General features: G+C 40.5%; 2 protein-coding genes across 3 annotated transcripts; both read right to left on the bottom strand.

Annotated features, from left to right (window-relative positions):
* Positions 1–636: 636 nt before the first annotated feature.
* LOC107386932 (UDP-glucuronosyltransferase 2C1) lies at positions 637–10,173 on the bottom strand. Of its 2 annotated transcripts, none has more exons than XM_054730838.2 (5): positions 10,110–10,173; positions 5,924–6,008; positions 4,148–4,446; positions 3,359–4,072; positions 637–1,635 (listed from the first exon to the last, which is right to left on the bottom strand). In XM_054730838.2, exons 3-5 carry the CDS (start codon positions 4,439–4,441, stop codon positions 1,051–1,053), a joined length of 1,593 nt encoding a protein of 530 aa, XP_054586813.2. In that variant the 5' UTR covers positions 4,442–4,446; positions 5,924–6,008; positions 10,110–10,173; the 3' UTR covers positions 637–1,050. The 2 variants fall into 2 exon arrangements, with proteins under 2 accessions (XP_054586813.2, XP_054586814.2); XM_054730839.2 differs by lacking the exon at positions 10,110–10,173 and adding an exon at positions 9,202–9,220.
* Positions 10,174–12,792: 2,619 nt separating this feature from the next.
* Positions 12,793–14,930, bottom strand: LOC107386936 (UDP-glucuronosyltransferase 1-2). Its single transcript, XM_015961625.3, has 4 exons — positions 14,799–14,930; positions 14,406–14,704; positions 13,621–14,334; positions 12,793–13,416 (listed from the first exon to the last, which is right to left on the bottom strand). The coding sequence occupies exons 2-4, from the start codon at positions 14,697–14,699 to the stop codon at positions 12,835–12,837; spliced, it is 1,590 nt and encodes a 529-aa protein (XP_015817111.3). The 5' UTR covers positions 14,700–14,704; positions 14,799–14,930; the 3' UTR covers positions 12,793–12,834.
* Positions 14,931–16,234: the final 1,304 nt, after the last annotated feature.

The raw sequence follows: 16,234 nt of genomic DNA, 5'->3' as shown, positions 1-16,234 counted from the left end.
ACTCTAGGATTTGAAAATCCTCACAGTTCTACGTCACACTGCCACTTAACATTTATGAATTCACCGTTCTTGACTTGTGACAGCGAAGAATGTTGTTGGTTTAGCTTCCAGGAAACAGCAGAGAACGTCTCAGCTAGTAGAAGCTAATTGTTAGCATTAGCAACTCCACAACACAGCAGAAGCTCCTCCAGGCTTGCGATACTTGTGGAGCTAAAACAGCAATACTGCAGCAAATGGAGTCAGACGTAGTGTCACGTTGCTCTATGTCAGAAAATAAGACTCCAAAACCTGCCGTCAGAAGCTCAGGTGTTCTGTGGCTTACTTCTAGCTCCTGGAAATGGTGCACCAGTGTTTTGTTTCCCCTGAGACTTCCTCAGCTGATTGCCAGATGCTAAACCAACAACAGCCTTCCCAATCATGAGTCAAGATCGGTGAGTCTATGATTGCTAATTCAAAGTGTGATGTAGATCTGTGAGGATTTTCTAATCTTAGATTTTTACCATTTATGTTCTATCAGAAGATACTGTAGGACATAGGTGTAGGAGACTTTTTTCATGTTAAGCCTGCATGAAAAACTCAGTGACTGATTATAACCAGAAAAAAAAACATAAAAAATGTTTTTTCATTCAACCACACTTTTTAAAATTTTCATATTTCCTTTTTTTATTTAAAATGTTTTATGGAAAAATCCCAAACTTGTATGATTTCAAACAGCAGTTCTGAGTATGATGAGATCTGATCCAAAACAGACCTGTGAAATGAGGGAAAAGGAAATTCCTTTCATAATTGTTCTGCCAAAATATTCTGCACATTGTGTAGATGTGAAGTCAAAGTTTTCAGCATCATTTTAAGCTGATTTTTAGTCATCAGGTCTAACAGCAAGAGGTTCATCCAAAGCTGTTTGAATTCAAATTATGAAGTTTATAATTATTAAAATCAACAATGCTTTATCACCGGTCAGATTTTCATACATCGGTGGACACATTTTTCTACTTTTAATGGTAAGAAAAGAGATATCTAAACCAGCCTTTACCCTAGAGATGCAATTAATCAGTTTTGTTTTGTTTTTAGCTTTCTTTTTCCAGAGCAGCAAATGCATCTAAAAACAGCCACAACTGAAAAGAGGAGCAGAATTGTTGCAGTAATTAAAAATAAAAGTACATCAAAACAGTAGTACGAGTACCAGGGCATCTTATAGGCCTCGGTACGCAGGTGTGCAGCCCCTTTGTTACGCATCACATACTCTACCCAGAACATAGCCTTATCCATGGGAGCGACCTGTTGATCTCTGTGTAGACGTGACAGTCGTTGCATGTTCATCTTATAACTACTGTTGGAGACAATTTCCTTTATACCTTTTTCAAATGTGAGTCCATTAACATCAGCCAGCCTAATGATTCTTGCACCTCCTCTTTCCTGCAGACGTAGAAGGTTGTCATACTGGTCAAAGAACAGGGGGATACCAAGAACTGGGACTCCATGGTAAATGGCCTCCTGGACTCCGTTTGTTCCTCCATGAGCTACAAAGACTTTGATCTGAGGGTGACCCAGGAGGTCTTTCTGTGGCATCCAGTTCACAATCAGGGTATTATTGCCCAGGGTAGATGGTCGCTCCCCTTTGTGTTTCCATATCACCTGATTAGAAACCAGATGGAGACAGTCAGTATAAGAAAGTTGAGCTAAAACCTTTTCCACTTTTGTACTAAGGCAATAATTGTAGAGCATACATATGCTATTAGCTGCTACATTCTAACCTCGGTTTCACACTGACATAGAACAGCGGAACGGCAGAGGAACGCCACTGCTTCTAATAGCATCCATTATAGTCTGTCTGCTGTTTCAAACCAGCAGCGACGCGGCAATTTCCAGGCGCGTCACCGAAGCGGCACACCACTAAAGATAAGATTGGGTTCTATTTTTGCCCTGAGCTGCTTCTGGGACAAGTCAATTTCCGTCGTTAATATAGGACTAAACAGAAAATCACACACTGTTTCAGTGTAAAATCCCTGTTAATTTTCAAAATAAAAGTTCGGCAATGATGCCATTTCATACACGAAGCTAACGTGTGACCTAACGACTTATTTACTCACAGCATCGTTCCAGAAGTGCAGTGGTGTGTTTTCATGACTATTCCTGGCAGTGGAGAGGAGCAGCATCATATAGGACATAAAACAGCGATATAAAAGGTGACTTCTTTCTTTTTGGTTTAATGGCGTGTTGCATAAACGAACCGTGGCCTGAAGTCTCGAGGGATCGTGTGATCTCTCAATTCCAGCAAAGAGCACGGCAAGGAAGCCGAGCGACTACCAAGACTCTCCTGGTGTGAAAAAAAATGCTTTGAAGTTCGCGAGTAAATTGTTCCGCTGCCGTTACACGCCGGCGATGCTTCCAGTGTGAAACCAGTGTCATATAAAAAGAATTCAGTTACATCAACAAGGCATCATTATTTTTTTGTGGGCTTACAGTACCAAAGGCTTAGTGTGGCAACAGGCAGGGAAGGGGAAATTGATTTCGGCCCAGACCACAAGGGGCCCCCTGAGGGTTGACAAACTTTGAGCCAAGTGGTAACCACAAAAGTTGTGAGATAGTGAAATACCTGACGGGGCCCTCCTGCTCTCGCCCAATGCTCCGTTAAAAACCGGCTGCACACTTCTCGATCCCTTGATATGGAATCATGTCTGCAACACCAGCCCATCTCTGCCAGCCTTTAAGAGTCGCCTAAAAACACACCTCCTCCGCTTGGCGTTTCCAGAACATGTTTGATTTTGGCCCTCTTTTATGTTGAATTTATTTCACAGTTTTCACTGGTTCACTCAATCCATTGTTTTACACATTTGTCCTGTACCAGAATGTTTCAACTATTTTGTAATTTGTATTTTGTAATTTGAATTGCTTTTATTTTTGATTTATTCAATATATTTACCTTCAACTGAACCATGTTCAGCGCTTTGGGCTTCCTGACAGGGTTGCAGAAGGCGCTTTATAAATAAAGCTTTGATTGATTGATTGATTGATTGATTGATTGATTGATTGATTGATTGATTGATTGATTGATTGATTGATAACACCCCCACCCCACCAGCTCAGACAGAGAAGCTCCCTAGTCTGCTCTGGACACCAGGTCTTTTTTCTTGGGGCCCCATGACAGCCTTGAAGCGCCACTGCACAGCAGTATCAATTTTTCTGTAAAACCCAATCTCCTTTTTGTTTATGATTATAAGAAATCAATCTGACTTTTGTTGCCAGTGAAAAAAATTCACATTTTAAAATATAACCACTCCAACATGATCAGTGATAAATTTCTACCCATGAATAATGTTTAATTAAATCAAATGCTCCACCAGAAAGAAAAGTTTACCTTTTGAGGCATTGTGGCAAAAACTGTGGCTATTTCTTCTACAACATCTTTGGGCAGAGTTTTGACCAAAGATCCCAGACTCATGATGATGACTCCATGCTCTCCGGCACTCTGAACAAAGTCCTCCAGGTCTGCTGGAAGAGGCTGGGCAGGCTTACACTGGAACCCTCCGATATAAACAGCATTTGGCATCGTTGGCCGAGGGAAGTCAAACACAAAATCTGACCTGAACAGCCAAATGTCTGCTTCCTGAAGCAGCGACTCGAGGTTGCATCCACCTTCAACGTATTTTTCACACATGGCATCATAAATGGGCTGCAACAAGAATTTTTGCTGGAACAGTACAAGGCCGTGGAAGAGCATGTTTTTGACCCTCTGGAAGAAACTCATTTTGTCCGTTAAACCAGATCCTGGCACTGGGATGTAAGAAAGCGGTGATGGGGCCAGCACAAAGTGGCCTTCTCCACTGGTGATCCAGCGCACGTTGAGGACTAACGGTAGATTAAGATATTTAGCTAACACAACCCCAGGTCCATTGGCTGGATCAGCAAGAACCAGGTCATAATGGGAATCTTTTAAACTTTTTACCAAATTTTGATTCTCAAATAACTGAATCATAGCATCACGCCAAAGGGAATGGCCATCAACAATCATGGAACAAAAATCCTTTGTGAGTTTTAGAAAAGTCAGCATTGAAGCCCCTTTTCTCTGTGCCTAAAAAACAGAGAAAACGTCCAGTAAGTGAATTTGTTCCCGGAAGCAAAATTGCACAACATAAAAATCACATACCTTAATATGTTCCTGTATGTATGTATCATAAAAGTGTTCCAAGCCTGCATCCACTTCAATTTCAATGGAGGTGTAGAGGGGAGATGTTTCTGGAATGTACCAGCTTTTGGAGACCCTGATCACAGAGATGTTGTGTCCTCTGGAATGAAGTTCTTCAAGCAGAATCTTCATATTGATCCAGTGGCTACCGTCCACAGGGAACACCAGAATGTTTCCTCCATCACAGTGTTGTGGGAAGAAAACAAGACTTAAACTAAAGAGCACAACTATCCCACTCACTTGATGCAACGACATGGCTCCTAAATGTCAAAGAGAGAATGAAACATTCCCAGTCAAACATAAAGATCATATTTAATCATTTGTGGACAGTGAAAATGACATTATTGAGTTATAGGGTTGAAGAGACAATGCATATTTTTACCATTAATCTCTGGAAATATCCACCGAAATTGAATGAATGAATTAAATGATGCCCAGTTGTTTAATTCTATTGGCGGCTTGTAACATATGACCATAAAAATAGGGTCAAAAGCTTGGTTTATGCTCCTGAGTCAGCTCAACAAGGGAGAGACACGCACGGATTGACAGAAGCGTTTGCCCTCATACTTCTCCGTCTTCTGGGGAGGGTTGCAAATCAATTTCCGGCCAGGACAACAGAGGGCGTAGCGCTGTTCCGGGGTGTCCTGTTATGTATCCGGTCCAAGATAGTGTGTTTGCATTGTGTTTATGTAATTCAGAGACTTTTTAACACGGACAAATGTATCCCTCATTCTCCTCCACCTCTTTGTGCGCCCGCCACCTCTAAACCCACGTTTCCCGTCATTTCTGTCCACAAATAAAGTGCTTGCTGCCTACCTTTTCACTTCTCCAGTCACGGGAGAATAAACGTTCATATTTTTTAGAGTTTTTCCATGAGGTATTCCTCAATCTACTCCGTGTCTGCCGCTAGATATCTTTGTTTATGAGGGTGCAGTTGCGGTGCTGTTGACAAAGGTGGTGTCCTGACCAATCACAAGCTTGCTCTCTGTCTCATTCGACGGATGCTTAGAAAAGAGAGCTTGACTCCGTCCGTCCTTGTGAGCCTGCTGGAGAGCCCTCGCAAGGACGGATAATGGCGTTGTGTGTCTCCGTACTGACAGAGACGCAGAAACAAAAGCTAGGCTCAAGTCTCTGGGCGACGCCATATTAGAAGCCATGTTTCCTTTTATGGGAGCCCGTGAGGACTAAACACATTTATTGATTTGTAACGAACCGTTACAAAGATTTAGCCATTCATTAACGTTGTTTTACACATTTACCTCTTCACTCATTGTCAGTGATGAAAGTGAGTCTGCTTGCCATTTTGCTGGAGATTGCGCTCCCATGAATTTTTGACCCTAATGAGCATCCGTTGCTAAGGTCTTACTCAAAAACAAAAATAACTCCTGCTTACAATGATTTACGTATGTACTGCCCCTATTCACCAGGGAAAATACACATAGTCACTTTAATGTCTCACATAGATTTTTGAATGGCCTCAGTTTGGTGAAATAATATTAAAGCCATTGAAAATGAGTTTTTAATTTTTGGAAGTGATTCATTTTTGTCTTTACCCATCTCAGACAAGTTGTTAACTCATCAATCAGAACTAGACTAGATTAAATCTTATTTTTGCTCAAACTGGAACCCTTCAAAAACCTGTCCACAGTAGAAAATAACAGATAAATAACGTCTCACAGAATCCTCATCCAAATGAGTTAAATTAGCGTTGTAATAATACGTGAGAAATTCACTCACCTGGAATCCCCAGAGCCAACAGTCGTCCTCGTTTATCGGAGACTAAAGCCTCATTCAGGGGATTCTTCAAATGTTTGAGATGGAACTGTCAGAGATGTCATTAATAAATATCAGTCATTTATAGAAATGAACAGACAACGACAAACACTCCTCCAATTTAATGTTATTGGGGTTTCCAAAACTCTGGTACTAAAGTATCCAAACAGCCAATAGTAACCTGTACAAACAAGTGGGCTGTCATTTTTTGAATCCGTTTCTGGCTTTTCAAACGAACACAAATTGGGTAATCCAAACCTTTGAACTCTTTTTAGTCACACTCGAGTGGATTATTTTAGATTAAACCTCACATATTTTATACTCAGACAATGAAATAAAAGAAATGTTATTTTATTGTAGTAGACTGCAGATTTTGGTTTATCTCTATATTGCAGTTACATTTTATTTTTTTAATCTGACCAATTAATTTCTTCAGCAAATGTCTGTTGAAATATTTTTTAAGATTAAATTTATCACTCAAAAAAATTCTGATTAATTGTCTTCACTGTGAACTCGAAAAAGTAAAAAACAAATCCTGCTTAATGACTTTATTAGCCAGAATGTCAATTAAGAGTTGCTAAATATGTTTTCTTAGTTGATAGTAGTTTTAGATTTTCACACATTGCAAAAATGTTACACTCAAAATGTTCTTTACTTAAAACAAATTTTAGTGCACTGGACAAAAATAATATTTCATATATTTTATCAAAAGACTGATAAATAAATGGTTTAATATGTTTAAAGGTCAGTTTATATCTTATTTCTTACTTGGTTTGAACTCATTGAACCTGCACCACAAAGACCCTGAGACTTTTATATTCCATCATCTTTATTTAAATGTTACGTCAATCGGAGGCAGCTGACCAATGCAACGTTTGCTTTAGTGGTTTATTTGGGTTCAAATGGAAATAGAATGTGATAAAAATGAGAATGATTCCCTCAAACAATTCACAGCTAAACAGGATCGTCCAAAAATCAAAAATCTTTTTCACATTTTTTAATGTTTCCACACACACTGTATACAATGCATTCTTCTATGTAAACCATGAGCAAAAACTCCACAAAACTCAAATTTTAAGACTGACTCAACTGTAAAACTGTGTTTTTTGTAAGTTAAGTGGTGTTCCCTTTCATCATTATCATTCAGAAAGTTCAAAGTGAACGTAAGTTAACTTGTAGTCTCAGTGTCCAAATTCTATTTGCTTGTACTTTTCCTCCAAAACTGTTTGCTTTTACCTCAGCCAAGAACATGTCAAAGTGTCCATGGGCAAGGCAATGAACTTCCTTTTATTCTTGAAAGCCTGCAGCCTCATTAAGAATGGTCAGTTTTAGTTAACTTGTTAATTAAAGGTCGTTATGTAGAAATTAACTAAAAAGGACATCATTTGGTAAAAATCTGGTTGTTGCAACCATTTAAAACAAATCTGGAGCTTTTTGACGTCCGTCGTCAAATTACAATTGTCTGCGCTGCAGTTTCAGCTCTCAGGAGACATGATCACTCCACACTCACTGATGTTAACAGTAGTTGCGTCCTTCCTTCCTTTGTTTTGAAAGAAGAAAAACTGACAATCCCCACAGCCAGCTGGATACGAAATAACCTTCCTTCCAAAATAACTGACGTTAGACTTTTTGTGATTTTCTCACTGTGAAATTCTCGCTATATTCTTACATACTGCACCTTTAAATGTTTTGTAATGAGGACGCTCGAAGTTGTGACCACAACATACCAGCCTTCAAGATCAACAGAGAACTACATCAAGCATAACTTTTGTCTGTTAAAACCATCGACATAAATATACTGGACATCTCCTTTCCACAGACTCCAATATCACGTTTTTGAGGCCAAATGGGAGGTGGCCACCACCGCCATTTTGACCGTGTCACAGGTTCCGTCAAGCCCAGACAATTCCACAAAAGGGAAGAGAAGAGGAGCTGAGGGTGGGGCTGTAAGGCTGGGATCAACTGACAACACCCGGTCGAACTAGCTACAAGCTAACCTGAAGCTAACCCTGAGGTGGGAGCTAAGCTAACAGAGGTAGCAACCTAGCTACAACCGGAGTTAACTGTGCACAACACCAGAGCTTCTGAGTCAGAGATATGCCGGGCTGACCGCTGGGTAAAACCGGGTGGAACACAGAGGTCTCCGAGACCTAAGCTGGCAGCCGCACAGCAGACAAACGCCGCTGCGATCTGAGATGCGCAGAGCTATGAGGTTCCGAATGTGCCAAAAATGTGTCTATGTATTTATGTGCGTGTCTATGTATTTGTACGCACACTGCACTGCATTGCTGTAATGTTATGCTCTTTCTCAGTCTGTCGTTACTCTCTGTCGACACCTGCTGTTGTCTCTGACAGAGGGTAACGACAGACTAAGACGACAACATGTGACAACAAGGCTGGAGAACAAAATAAGACTTATCAGATAAAAGCAACTCCTGACAAGTTATAACAACAGACCAGACAACATCACGTGACAAACGCCCGAACATTAAAAGACGGGATCACGTGTCACAGGGTAACGACAAACAACAGCGCGTGTCGACAGAGAGTAACGACAGACTGAGACAACAGCATGTGACAACAGCACATGACAACAGCACATGACAACAGCACGTGACAACTGCACCAGACAACAGCACCAGACAACAGCACCAGACAACAGCACGTGACAACAGCACCAGACAACAGCACCAGACAACAGCATGTGACAACAGCACCAGACAACAGCACGTGACAACAGCACCAGACAACAGCACCAGACAACAGCACGTGACAACAGCACCAGACAACAGCACGTGACAACAGCACCAGACAACAGCACGTGACAACAGCACCAGACAACAGCACCAGACAACAGCACGTGACAACAGCACCAGACAACAGCACGAGACAACAGAGAGTAACGACAAACTGAGACAATACATAGACACATTTTTGGCACATTCGGAACCTCATACAGAGCTGCCGCTGGGGGGAACCGGGTGGAAAGGTTTCCATCCCAGAGCTCCACAAGCCGGCAGCCCGCGCATCAAACATCGGTTTCCCGAGAGTTCCACAAGCCGATAGTCGGAACCCAGCTCCACCAACATGTTATATTTCAACCCATTTTCTAAAGTGCAGCATTATGTTAAATGCACTGGGTTTTACCCTATTACATTTAAATTTCATGGCTAAATAGTACATGTTAAAATCTAAGCTCAGCTCGGCAGTGACCTAAAATACATAAATATAATTTTACTTACCGAAAAAAATGAAGTGGAGACTCCTTGGACGCTCTATTAGTGCAATTAATGCCACAGCAAGTCATTTTGTCCAACAATTGCACAAAAAACATCCAAAAAAGAATACACAAACACAGAGACTCAAAATGCCAGAGCAGTTTCCAAGCCAGACCGAGGCTCTACTGAGGCCTTTCCACGGAGCTAGCTCTGTGGTCACGTGGGTCTGATGCTCATTAATTATACAGAATTTTAGGCTTTTAATACACTTAAACAGAAGTGAGAAAAAATTCACCCCCCTCAGAGTTGTCATGAGTGTAAACTAGATAATTTAAACAAAAAACATGTTTTGGTACCAGGCTGTAAACATGTTTATTTCTGCTGTGAAATTGGTATTTTTAACATGGGAGTCAATGAGGATTTGCTCGCTTCTGACACCAGCCCCCAGCGGATGAGGGTGGAACCGCAATTTTTGGTACTTCCGGGTTTGACTCAATTTTTGAGCCGCATTGGGGGGGGGGGGGGGGGGGGATGAGATCCGCCCAGAGTTCCTTAAGGCTCTGGATGTTGTGGAGCTGTGTTTGCTGACACGGCTCTGCAATATCGCGTGGACATTGGGGGCAGTCCCACTGGACTGGCAGACCGGGGTGGTGGTCCCCTCATTTAAAAAGGGGGACCGCAGGGTGTGTTCCAACTACAGGGGGATCACACTCCTGAGCCTGCCTGGTAAGGTCTATTCAGGGGTTCTGGAGAGGAGGGTCCGTCGGATTGTTGAACCTCAGATTCAGGAGGAGCAATGTGGTTTTCGTCCTGGCTGTGGAACACTGGACCAGCTCTGTATACCAGATGTTGAATGGTCAAACAGTACCTAAAAACTGACCATTGCTGGACGTTAAATCAATTAAAACTTGATGTTTCCCAGATTCACTTACCTTGTATTGAGAGCAGTAGTTTTCATTCTTTACCACAGACTGACAGTCTGCTGAAGGGAGTCCTTCAATATTTGAGTTCAAACTCCAACCTCAAAGGTTTCGTTCTTTCACAAGGGTTCATGGAACACTCACATTAGGCTGCTATAAATCTGCAAATAAAAGTGATTGTTTCATCCATCTTTGGAATTTTCATCTTCAATGTTTGTTTAATCTTATGTACACCTTATTGAATGTGTTGCCTGTTAAAAGGGTACAGAGCTTGTGCAAAACATCTTTTTTTTTACATTTCGAAGCTGTATTAGAAAGGGTTAATTCAGATTCAGCTTCTTGAATTTAAATTATATCAAATCCAAATGTACATCTGAATTTACATTTAATGTGTGTGTGTGTGTGTGTGTGTGTGTGTGTGTGTGTGTGTGTGTGTGTGTGTGTGTGTGTGTGTGTGTGTGTGTGTGTGTGTGTGTGTGTGTGTGTGTGTGTGTGTGTGTGCACCAGCTCTATTGAAAGCCATATTTCTTATGCCAACATTAAGGTGCAATATAATACAAAGTTTATCTATTAATAAAATGACATGCAGTAGTACAGTCAGTGACAGTTTAGAAGCTAAAACTTCTGACTGTTTTGGTGGGCCAAAAGATGTCATTTGTCAGTAATTTGCGTCACTTACAAACAGAGCATTAACATGACAGAATAAGCAAATAAACCATTTTTTAAGTCAAGGGGAACACCCAAACAGTGCTAACAGGAAGATCTGACAATACTTTGCTGAAACGTGAGTACTAATTACCTGTTGGAAGGGAGATTGCTGAATAAGTGCAGCTGTGTTGATTGAAAATTGAAAGATAGGTGCAAGTAGAGCAGCATAATATAGAGAGCAAAGAGAAAACATTGTACAGATATAGATACAGAGACTGATGTAGAACTCAAAGATGCTCAGACAGTAGAAAAAGTGATTTATTTAGTAGTTTCAGTAATAATCTGTTTGCTTGAACTCAGTTTTTAAGAATATCATGTCATCAGTCGGTCAAAAGTGAAAAGTGTTCTCGGATAAAACTATGAACTTCCTTTGGTGGCTTACACAGTGAAAAACAGCACTGTGTTCATGCATTGGAAACGTATAAGACAAGCACTGGCTTTTGTATGAAATCAAAATAAAATTAAATCTACTCATAATTGTAGTCCATTTATTCTATTAAGGCAAATGTTTAGTGGTCAGATTTACTGACAAGTAAATGAGTTAAATGTGTTGAAAGTCAGTGTTGTAACTTGCATTTAAGCATAATCAAACACAAACCGACTTTCTGAAAATTAAAAATCATGAAAGGGACTTTTAAACCTGCATAGACAAGTACCTGTAGAATTATCCAGAGTGGACATTTTCACAAGTTTGTCTACACACCATCAACTTAAAGGAGCAATATTTAAGAATTCTAAAGTGAAACGATCACAAAACAGCCAAATGTCTCAATCCCGATGGAAAGGAAGGTCATACTAAAGCAGATTTCATTCTCAGTCGGCTGGGGGGTTGTTAGTTTTTCTCCTTTAAAAAACAACAAAAACAAAGGAGAACGGTAAAAATGTCACAAACTTTTTTCAATTACCAACAATTTGATAGTACAGTGAAATGTGTGTGTGATGTGAATAATGAATCAATGGTGGCGTCTTACTTCCTTTAATGAGTCGCTCAGAATAACAGCAGCAAGCTACCGGTAAAACAGCAAATAACCACACTTCCATTAATGCCAGAGACACACTGCCATAATAACTGTAGTAAGTTCTCCCTACCATAAAATATCCAGAAGCGCTAACACCAGATAGGACAATGTATTTATCTTTTTATCAACTTACTGTGTACACTTTGGTGGTCACCTAGAATCTTCTAGTGCTGATCCATCCATATGGTAACTTGTTTGGAAAAATGACATTCTGCAATACCCAAATTTGACCACAGAATGTCATTTTTACATATTTAACCTTTAAAGATTAACACATAGGAGTATAACATATTTTAGAAGATTTTTATCAAGCATTTTAATTGTGCACTTTGGTAAATACAATTTATTTTTCTTCCTTTCAAGGCCAGGTCTGACCAGGAAAATGATTTTTTTTTATCTCACTGGGATATTTTATATTGTTAAATTAAAGTTCAATAATATAAAATAGCAAGTTTGAATTATTAAAGACAAATTAATTATTTGACCAGACAAAAAAATTATCGCGAATACAAGCAGCCGAAATGAGTTTTCTCCGTAGGGTGGCCAGGCTCAGCCTTAGAGATAGGGTGAGGAGCTCGGACATTTGGGAGGGACTCGGAGTAGAACCGCTTCTCCTCCGGATCGAAAGGAGCCAGTTGAGGTGGTTTGGGCATCTGGTCAGGATGCCTCCTGGACGCCTCCCTGGGAGGTGTTTCGGGCATGTCCTGCCAGCAGGAGGCCTCCGGGTCGACCCAGGACACGTTGGAGAGGTTACATCTCCAGTCTGGTCCGGGAACGCCTTGGGGTCCTGCCGGAGGAACTGGTGGAGGTGGCTGGGAGAGGACGGTCTGGAGCTCCCTAGTTGGGATGCTGCCCCCGCGACCTGGACCCGGATAAGTGGAGGAAGACGAAGACGAAAAAAATAATCCAAATTATTTAAAACAAAGGTTTCATATTTCAATTTATCAAATTTTGTAAAACACTTTGGAAAATAATTGCCTTAAACCCCTTCTGGTAAATTTTAAAAGAGATCAACTTTGCTTAGGTTTGGTGTTTCTTCTTCTGTAGCAAAGATATCTAACCATAACAATGATGGAGAAGAAAATCAAAGTTGTTGAACTTATCAAGAAGAGCAGTACATCCAATGAGTGGTAAGAGTACCAGGGCATCTTATACGCCCCAGTACGCAGTTGTGCAGCCCCTTTGTTGCGAATCACATACTCTACCCAGAAGACAGCCTTATCCATGGGAGCTAGAGGTTGATCTTTGTGTAGACGTGACAGTCGGTGCATGTTCTGCCTGTAGCTGTCTTTATAAAGCACTTCCTTAATACCTTCTTCAAATGTGTCCCCGTTAACATCAGCTAGATGAATGATCTTTGCTGCTCCTCTTTCCTGCAGACGTAGAAGGTTGTCATACTGGTCAAAGAACAGGGGGATACCAAGAACTGGGACTCCATGGTAAATGGCCTCCTGGACTCCGTTTGTTCCTCCATGAGCTACAAAGACTTTGATCTGAGGGTGACCCAGGAGGTCTTTCTGTGGCATCCAGTCCACTATCAGGGTATTATTGCCCAGGGTAGAGGGTTGCTCTCCTTTGTGTTTCCATATCACCTGATGAGACAAAATAATATGTTTAGTAAGAGCCTATGACCAGGTACTTTTACAGTATGCTATGGTATTTCACACAAAAACATCTTTGGTACCCTAGCAAAACATTGCTGCAATGACATCCAATGGAAACACAGTCAAATACGCAAACGTCAGAGCTAGGGTATAAGGATTAATACTTAAAGAGAGTCAAAAAGCATTGTTTACCTTTTGAGGCATCTTGGCAAAAACACTAGCTATTTCTTCTGTTACCTCCTTGGGCAGTGTGTTTACCAAAGTCCCCAGACTCATGATGATGACTCCATGCTCTCCGGCACTCTGAACAAAATCCTCCAGGTCTGCTGGAAGAGGCTGGGCAGGCTTGCACTGGAACCCTCCGATATAAACAGCATTTGGCATCGTTGGCCGAGGGAAGTCAAACACAAAATCTGACCTGAACAGCCAGATGTCGGCTTCCTGAAGCAGCGAGACGATGTTGCATCCACCTTCAATGTATTTATCGCACATGGCATCATAAATCGGCCCCACCAAAAATTTCTCTTGAAACAAAACAAGGCTATAGAAGAACATGTTTTTGACCCTTTGGAAGAAACTCATGTTGTCTGTTGAACCAGATCCAGGAACTGGGATGTAAGAAAGCGGTGAGGGGGCCAGCACAAAGTGGCCTTCTCCACTGGTGATCCAGCGAACATTGAGGACTAACGGAAGCTTGAGGTGTTTAGCTAACACAACCCCTGGTGCTATTGCTGGATCAACAAGAACCAGATCATATTGGGAATCTTTCAAGCTTTTGACCAAAGTTTTGTTGTTTAAGATTTGATTTGTAGCATCCGACCATAAAAGATGTGCTCGAGCAATCATAGAAAGAAATCCTTTGGTGAGCTTGAAGAAAGTCAGCAGGGAAGTTCCATCTCGCTGTGCCTAAAATGTAGAAGTACAAGAATATTTACTCTTTGCACTCATGAACCATGTCAGGCAGGAAAAGCTCATACCCTCAAATGTTCTTGTAGGAACACATCAAAGAAATCCTCCACATCTTCGTCCATTTCAATTGTGATGGATGTGTACAGGGGAGACTCTTCTGGGATGTACCAACTGGTAGAAGACCTGATCACAGAGATGTTGTGTCCTCTTGTGTGAAGTTCTTGTAGCAGAATCTTCATGTTAATCCAATGGCTGCCATCCACCGGATACACCAGAATGTTTCCTCCATCACAGTGGGGTGAGAAAGAGAGCAGACACAAGCTGTAGAGTACAAATATCCCAGACACACACTGCAAAGGCATGGCTCCTAAAAAATAGCACATAAACAAAAATGACAGCTACATCAACTCATTTTATACAGAATTACAACAAAAAGTTACAACATTAACACATTATGGTACCTGTTGTCGACAGAGGCAACAGTTGTCCTTCCTTACGGCAGACTGACAGTACATTCAGGACATTTACTACATGTTTGAGTTCAAACTCCAGCCTCAAGAGATACCACGACCTTTCCCATGCATAAAGCTCACTCTACCAGAAACTATATTCAAATGTTCTCTCTGCTATGGCAATATCGCTGTATAATTATAATGAAAATGTTTAACAGCTGATAGTCACCAAAACAGATACTGTCGTTTTGTACACTTGATTTTTGGTGTTGAGCAATAAATGAGTGGCAAAATTTCTCCATGACCTCTTTCATAATTGTATCAAAATCTTATGTAAAACAAAACCTCACAAGTTTTATTAAATTTTAGAAAGGCTAATGCATATCTGAAAAAATAATGAGTTTCTTTTTGTTATTTGTGCAAGGGATATTTTAATTAGTGCAATAAATGCAGCTACTATGTAATCTATTATTTTTGTGAAAAACCTGCGCTAATTCACATCGTTTTATTGTCAAACATGTTTGTTCTATTTGCTGCTGCTTCACTGCCAGGCTTTCTACTAAAACTGTTTCTAAGAACGTCATGAACTATAGTACAAAGGTGCTGCAGCTTGCTCAGTTAACTTGCAGCAGGATCATGTTTCAATCTGGGTTATCTCAGTGCTCTTTAGGCTGAGGTAAAGGATCTCTTATGCTTATGGTGTTTTGTGTTTTTTGTTGTTGTTTTTTTTACTTAACTTCATTAAAACCATCAAGGGGCTCAGTAAAAAAGATCACTGGTAACTTATTTCATTCAATAGTTCTTCTGAGCTAATAGACTCATGAATGTGTTATTGAGAAAATCAATACTACCACATAAACAGAGGTTGATGTCCATTCTGATCACACATTTAATGAATAAATATATAAAAGACTGACAGCTGGGAGATTTATTGAATTATCATAATTTGAGTCTTGCATGACTGAAACAGTATGCAATCAGGATCTCTCTTTAGGCAAGGCAACATTATTTATACAGCACATTTCATATACAGAAGAAATTCAGTGGACTTTCCAGGAACAAGAACAGCAAGAAAGTAATACATTAAAATTGACGTGACAACATGAAACAACAGATTTTGAAATAAATTTTAAAATACACAAAAACAATTAGATGTAGCAATAAAAAGGCTAAGTTAAAGAGTGAGCAGTTACAATGCAAGGATGCTGAGTCCATCTGTGTGCAGCATAGAAGCTAAATGTAGCTTCACTCTGTTTGGTTCTGATTCAAGGCTTCCTAAGAATCTGAGAGCCCTGCTGGGTGTTTGCAAGGAGATACAACATGTATTCTGGACCCCATGCCACTGAGTGACTTATAAACTAGTAGAAACACTTTAAAATTGATTCTCTGGTTTTCTGGTAACCAGTGCAGAGATTTAAGAACAGGAGATATGTGCTTGAGTCTCT

This window comes from Nothobranchius furzeri, chromosome 10 (genome assembly GCF_043380555.1).
Source record: "Nothobranchius furzeri strain GRZ-AD chromosome 10, NfurGRZ-RIMD1, whole genome shotgun sequence".
Taxonomy (NCBI): Eukaryota; Metazoa; Chordata; class Actinopteri; order Cyprinodontiformes; family Nothobranchiidae; genus Nothobranchius; species Nothobranchius furzeri.
Note: the sequence above shows the minus strand (reverse complement) of the source record. Positions and strands in the feature narration are given on the sequence as shown.

Bases quoted from the DNA above. Each gene is read 5' to 3' on its own strand.
- LOC107386932 (XM_054730838.2), bottom strand. From the start codon at position 4,441: ATGTCGTTGCATCAAGTGAGTGGGATAGTTGTGCTCTTTAGTTTAAGT. The intron at 4,073-4,147 runs GTATGTGATTTT...TCTGTTTTTTAG, and splicing joins ACATACAGGAACATATTAAG to GCACAGAGAAAAGGGGCTTC. The intron at 1,636-3,358 runs GTAAACTTTTCT...GTTTCTAATCAG, and splicing joins TTGCCACAATGCCTCAAAAG to GTGATATGGAAACACAAAGG.
- LOC107386936 (XM_015961625.3), bottom strand. From the start codon at position 14,699: ATGCCTTTGCAGTGTGTGTCTGGGATATTTGTACTCTACAGCTTGTGT. The intron at 14,335-14,405 runs GTATGAGCTTTT...TCTACATTTTAG, and splicing joins TCCTACAAGAACATTTGAGG to GCACAGCGAGATGGAACTTC. The intron at 13,417-13,620 runs GTAAACAATGCT...TTGTCTCATCAG, and splicing joins TTGCCAAGATGCCTCAAAAG to GTGATATGGAAACACAAAGG.